This window comes from Labrus mixtus, chromosome 3, assembly GCF_963584025.1.
Source record: "Labrus mixtus chromosome 3, fLabMix1.1, whole genome shotgun sequence".
In the NCBI taxonomy this organism is placed as follows: domain Eukaryota; kingdom Metazoa; phylum Chordata; class Actinopteri; order Labriformes; family Labridae; genus Labrus; species Labrus mixtus.
The window spans coordinates 7475417-7482428 of NC_083614.1; the positions used below are offsets into that span (position 1 = coordinate 7475417).

Genomic DNA, 7012 nt, shown 5'->3' on the forward strand with positions numbered 1-7012 from the left:
TCAACATTTGTGGATGTGCAGGGCTGAGAGTTGGCCACCCAGCCAGTGTAGAAAAAAGAGGAGGAGGAGTCCCGCTGGCAGCCATTCATGAAAAGCACTTCCATTGTGAAGAAGTCAGCCTGCATAATACTGAATATTTGTACTACACATAATGGTGATTATGCACCATTCAGACAGAGGCACTTTGACCTGCTCCCTTGAAACATTACACCTGCTTCAGAGCTCGGCCTGCCATTGTTCCTGCTGAAGTGGCGCACGCAGGAGTCTGAGACAGGCGGAATTCCCCCCACAGACTATATGATAGCACTGCTGCAACTTCTGGTATGTGTACAGCTGGACAGACTTGTGGGGGGGAAGGTGGTGGAGACGGGCGTATAATCTGAAGCTGGCACTATTTTAGGGTTTGGAATTCCCCAGCTCTGTGTGATGAATGATATTAATACCTGACTTACAAACACAGGCATATCTAATGAAGCAAATAATTTTACTTGTGCAGCAGGCAGACATGAGGGAGTGGAGCATTGAAAGCAATGACAAATAAGGTTTTAGATTATTTTACATCTTTTGTACCTGTTTATTACAAATCAAGCATACATGATTAGCCTCCAATGATCTTATATTTTACTAGATTATTTTATAGTGTTTAATTTGCGCTTTATTATCTGAATCTATTTTTGTCATTTATTTCCTCCCTTTTAATCATAGCTTCTGAGTTTCCTCAGTTAATCAATTCCTGTTTTTATTTAGCACTATGCTATGAATAGCAGCTGATCACTTTTATTGATTTTCTATCTATGCATAGGACTACAGGCTTCATTTTTACTGTAAGAAAAGTGCTTTACAAATAAAGTATAACTGAAGGAATAATAAACACACACTGAAACAAGCTGAGGGCACTCAAAACTCACAAACGTTGAAGGAGAAGCAGAAAATGTGCAGAATATTGCCATTGATAACCTGTGAGAGTTAATTGGTGATTAGACTCGTTGTGACGTCATGTAATAACTCAGCTAGATACACGCACAAGCTAGCCTTATTAACTAGTTTTTGAGAAGTAAATAATATATCCTTGTGACATTTTGGGACGCTAGCAACTTTAAGAAACAAAACTAATATATCTATGTCTATCTACAAATAACTTTTTTACGGTAAGTAAAGTAGAGCCGAAGACGAGATTTAATCGACACAGGCTAACTACCGTTACTAGGCATGCAATATTAGTATAACAGTAATAGCTAATATTAATGATAGCCTTAATCCGCCCTGACTTGGATTCACTCTTGTGTGAACTAAATTATTTTTACCTGCTGGAGTTCATTAAGCACACAAACTATTCATGAGCCATAAAAATATGTTACCTGTTCCTGTTTGCCTTCAAGTCCCGTGCTCATTGTCATGTCAACAAAAGTCTCGCGGGAACATACGTCAGATAACGGTGGTGGCTGTTTTTGTATTTAGAAAATTAAATTAATTATATTAATTACTTCCTATAAAATGTTAATAAAAAAAAAAACAGCACGCGAATCATCAAACAGAGACCAACCTTTTCTTGTTGTCTGTCACTGAAATATGGTAAAATCATAATAATATTTGGTACAATATTTTAGATAGATCTAGCCTGCTCCCTAATAACCAGCTTGTCTTTTGAAATAAATTGACTTGCTAAAACGGAAAAGTTTTGTGAATAGCCCACAAAACATTTCTTATACATCTTCAAATTCAATTTACTTTAATTTTATTAGAGTGTTTAAGCTATTCATTTCTTTTGCCCAATAAAAGTATTCAAAATTCAAAACTATAAAAGAGGAGAATTTCAGGAGAAAGACATCAGTATGAATCAAAACTAGAAAAAATGGATCACAGTCACTAAAAAAATGGACAACAGAACATGGTGTATCATTAAAATAACATAGTATCTATTGCTTTACCTCAATAAAACTATTTTAAATGAGGGCTTAAATTTGACTCCACATAAAGCTGTTCAACTGTCACCTCGTTAACTAACCAAAAGAGTTTTGAACTTTGTCTCACTGCATTGTCTGTTGACCCGTGAGAATAAAGAATAGAATCACAAAACTTGTGCACCAGGTTCAACATGAACTGCCATCCAAGTTTATTTAAATGTTATAGTATGTTATTAAGTCCTTTGTAACATCTCCTGATGTCCTGTGCTCGTATTGTTAACAAGAGGAATAAACAAATGAACAAAGAAAACTTTTTTTCTACTTTAATCTTAATCTAGTAGGCTGTAGAAGACTTTTTCTTGCTTAGACATTATTAGATTTGACTCATCCAACAGCATAATGGAGAGTGGAAAATCTGAATTAATTAATTTTTTTACAAGGTTCACATTGATGTATAAAGGAACTTGTAGATGTTTTTTTATAAACTGTCCAGATAGGTGGCTTTACCCCTGTTCTGGCTGTTGTTTGTCTGCTTTCTGGTGTCTGGTTACAGAGTTTTTCAGTTAGCCTGAGGCAAAGGCTGTTCAGCATCCACTTAAAGTCATGCAGCGCCTCCAGACGAGACTGGGGCAAAGGTCAGCACTAAACAGGGATGGCCATTGTCTCCTGGCAGGTTGGGCACACCGACCGATGAAAATGCAATCAAAACAAACAGCCCAGCCGATCGGGGCCCTTCTCCTGTGTCCTTATTAATCACTTGTTCAAAGGCCTAAGACCTTCTCCTCCTCATCTGTCAGCCCAGGCTGGAAGAGGGACATGACTGCAAAACAATAGAAAGCCCAAAAGTTTGTCCCCCTCTTATACCCTTACTTTTATAGAAGTGAAACAGTCTGAAGTCAAATCCTCTGGGGCAAAAAGAAAGGCACAAATTCCTCTGAGGTTTGGAATGCAAAGAAGCCAAGAGAGGAGGATAATTAGTGGACCAAAACAATACCTTTACACCTTAAAACTTAATAAAATCCAGAAACCATACAACATTAATACTACAAAAACTGCCCCTGCTCAAAATGGATCAAGACACCGCTTGGATGTTTCATTTAAAAGCATCACATAGTCATCTTTAAGCCTGTGGTGTGATTTTCAAGGTCCAACAAATGAATGTATGTTTGCCCAAGAGGCTGAACTTTATGTTTGACCAAAGAGCAAACTGGATGTGGACCGAAGATAAAAAGAAACAGACTTTCAAATACATTGAAGGACTCTTTAACATCACATTAAGTGGAAAAAGAAACAAGGAACATTATGGCTCTGAAGACAAATGAAGGGAAAAGGACATGGTGTAAGAAGATGCATTAAATAATGTGCACGATATCCAGTAAGTATTTGATTGCACGGTTGACCCAGATAAAGTGCGGGAAGATGTAAGCTATACATCTAATTATCAGGGCAAAACAGTGATCTGAATATTTAGAAAACAACACTGGATTGGATTACTATCGTTTGAATGAAAATTTTAAGAATTGGTACGTGTATCTGATCATAAATCAACCTAACAGTAATTAAAAATGATACCTTCAGTAATAATATACAATAGATAGATAGATGATAGATAGATAGATAGATAGATGATAGATAGATAGATAGATAGATAGATGGATAGATAGATAATTGCTTGCTACTGGTGGCACTTTACATTTTTAAATCATCAATCACTTTAAATCAATTTTCTTATTTCAATTTTTGTTCTGTTTGATGTTGGAATATATTTTTTATAACCTGAATACGCTTTTATGTCATCGGTCTACAATCGCATTTCAGTGGTCGTTACCTTATTACTATTTTTGTAAGTTACCTCTTTAGATCCTGTCTTTAGTCTCAGCAGTATCCTGATTGGATCCTTTAATGTTTGGATTTATTTTCTGGTGTATAACCTGTGTCAATAATGAACTGAACTACCTTGAACTACATATATGATCTCAGATGCCAAAGAAGTAACACAATGCTCTGACATAATGTTATCATCATGACTTTGATAATGGTTAAAAAGCCGTGTTTGTCCGAGTACATAGTGTACAAGATTAAATATTTTTCTGAAAATGAATAAAACGCATCTCATGTGGTTTTGTCAGCCTAAAATCGAAACGTCTTAAAGGCATCTTTCAAATCATAACCTACTGTTTTATTGGACTGTAAGAGTCAGAAGAATAAATCCAAGGCCATTAGGGTGTCATGTAATGCGTCTGCCACCTCGGCCCTGATGGCCCTTTATGTGCATTGTTGCCATAAGTAAGCGTCATTTATAAATACATGAAGACAGAGCAGCAGCTGAGGATCCAGGCAGACACAACTGTTCTCAGGTCACTTTGGACCTCCAGACACTTTCAGTCTGAGTTCACACAGGTCAAACAGAGAGGAGGGAGATTCCCAGCGCGTTTAATAAGTTCAGCAGAACGGCTGAATATACAGCTGTGATACCACATGTTAAATCAATGCAATGTCTTTGTCAAGCTGAATACTCTGTCTCAGTTATTCAATGTCTTTTAATTACATGATTATAAAATCACAAGGCATCAGATAAACTATAAAGGCAAAACTTATGAAGCAAATCCTTCGTTTATACATCATGTGTGTACTTACCGATGGAAGGCAAACTCTGGGTAATACTGCACGGCTGTGTAGGGAGAATTCATGTTGTCATGCCAAACTTCACTTTGCTGAGATCTTCAAAATAATCAGCTTGTCATAAAGACACACGTATCAACAGCTGTGCACGAGAATTAACAATGAAAATAAAAAATAAGTTCTAAATATAAATAAATAAAGGCCTGGATTAAAGTGCCTGAGGGTACAGTGCAGAGTGGAGAAAGTTTGAGAGATGTTTTGAATTTAGGTATTCTTTCTTAGGCTAGCCTACAAATAGGCGGGGCTTGTGCCAGCTCTCTGACCAATCCCCAGCTACAGCTGTACAAGACATCACTCACTCTCAGTTGCTAGGATATAGATATCAAGCAACTACATTTGACCCTGCACCTCCCCAACCACCCACACAACAAACACAGCTAGCTGGCCACCATGCTGAAAAGCTCAGCCCTGTGTTCCTCTAGGCATTTCTGATATTCTTACCCAGAATTCCCCAGTGGGTTTAGTGGTTCAAGGCACATCTGTTGCGTCACGCTTCTTAATCAAATAGAAGGCTAAACACGACCATAAATAAACTGTGAATGCCGAGGATGGTTGATTTGGTGCCGATACAGCAAAAGATGCAGTCAGTTAAACAACAAAAATCACCAGGATGTTTGATTTAAAGAAGGTGAAACATGTCAGACGTCTAATGAAACGTTTGTGTCGGCTTATTGATGTTAACGTTGGCTGTTAACAGAAAATAACCCTCCTATATCCTCTTTAAGCTTTAAAGAGAGAGATAAAGACCCACGTGACAAAACAGCCCGTTTAAAACCCTTTACAGTAGCTCACATAAACTCTTATTTCAGCACGCACACATATCGTGCTAACATCTTAGCGCATACTTCCAATTCAATATCCGACTCTTCCTCTCATCCGAGTACTGTGACACTGTAAACCTATAGGTCTTGTGTGGTTTTCAGAGATGAACCGCAGATGAATCAGAGGTTTAAAAATAAGAGGAAGGGTCACAGCCGGGGGAATGATAATAAATAGATGTGGTGTATCCAGGGAACACAAACCTCTAAGCTGCTCCCTTGTACTTTTAATAAAGACATACAGCCTCTCTCTCCCCGCTGACTGCCTGCGGTTGCACCTATGAGAGAGGCCGTAGTGATACAGCAGACGGGCACACTGTGGGCCAACAGGGTGACGTGATGATGTGTTCACACAGCTGTTACATTAGAGATGTACTCTACATGAGTACAGTTATTTGCTATCAAACAAGATTCCCAAATAAAGATTTTCAGACTCAGCCAATACATGCTAAACAGACCTGAATTGATCCTACACAGATGTTATTAAGCATTTACTTTAAGTTTAAGTTATGCTTTACACTTGTGTGAATCCATATTGTTTTAAGGATATACATCATTTTATCTGTACTATACAGAGTATCAATTTGTGTTCTTTCTTACTCAGCACTTTTTGGTGTATGCACCAGGCAAGACATTCTGATGACACTAAATAGGAGTCAACTTTTGGTCCAGTCTACCGGTCCGATTTAAACATACATTGGGCTGACACGTCATTACGGCAACGTATTTGCAACCTTGGATGAAACAGAGGAAAAGTTACATTTTCATTTGTGTTCCTTTCCATGAAAATGATTTGAAAAGGTGCCACATATGTTGGTTATTGACAACTGCCCTTAGATTTAGGCAAAAACACTTATTGGTCACACGTAACCATTAAGAAGAAGAAGCAGAAGAAGAAGAAGAAGAAGAAGAAATGTGTTTTGACCATTGTGTCCGGTAAGTGCACAGTGGCCATTTTCAAGTCAATCAGCAACCCTCGGATGTTGAATAATGAAGCCAAAGCAGATGTGCAAAAAAACTTCAATTCATCATGTGTCCAGTTGAGGCTGGCTTTAGTTTAACAGAACAGAAGGACAAACTGTTAAAAAAAAAAATATTTATTCTTAAACGTGTATTGAACAGGACTTCAAAATACGACGGAGGATTAGGGCTACGTTAAAAAAAAAAAAAAAATACAATTTTGAGATTAAACTCTTAAATTTACGAGAATATACAAGATTAAATTTGTAAATCACTTTAAATTAGGCTATTTAAAGTATGATTCTGAAAGGTTGAAGTCTATCAAAAGAGCAGCTATCCGCCTGTGCGGAAATGATGAAAGGAGAAGCCTTAAAGCCACAAAAGACACAGTTTCCCTCCGAGTCAGTGTGGGTCTTTCTTCGGAAAAGCCCTGGTTTCTTGCAGTATCTTTTCAGGGTCCTGATATTTTATGACAATGTGAAGATGATGCGCTAAAAGAAAAGCATGTGTAGTTTCATATCTGCACAAGTAAAGCCCCAACCATAGACTGTAAATATTATATCACAACTAATCAGATATTTTTTGTCTGTTTTTACCGACTACACAAGGAAGTAGTATATTTCCTCATTTATTTACTAATGTATGCTA

General features: G+C 37.5%; 1 protein-coding gene across 4 annotated transcripts in view; it reads right to left on the reverse strand.

Annotated features, from left to right (window-relative positions):
* Window positions 1–4766, reverse strand: part of tp63 (tumor protein p63) — a 35881-nt gene extending 31115 nt beyond the window's left edge. The window contains exon 1 of one of the 4 annotated variants that reach the window (XM_061030520.1): window positions 4542–4763. In XM_061030520.1, the coding sequence (XP_060886503.1) occupies window positions 4542–4594 (53 nt within the window). In that variant the 5' untranslated portion in view covers window positions 4595–4763. Of the gene's footprint in view, window positions 1–4541 lie in introns of all 4 variants that reach the window. The other 3 variants (XM_061030521.1, XM_061030525.1, XM_061030526.1) reach the window with 3 other exon arrangements.
* Window positions 4767–7012: the final 2246 nt, after the last annotated feature.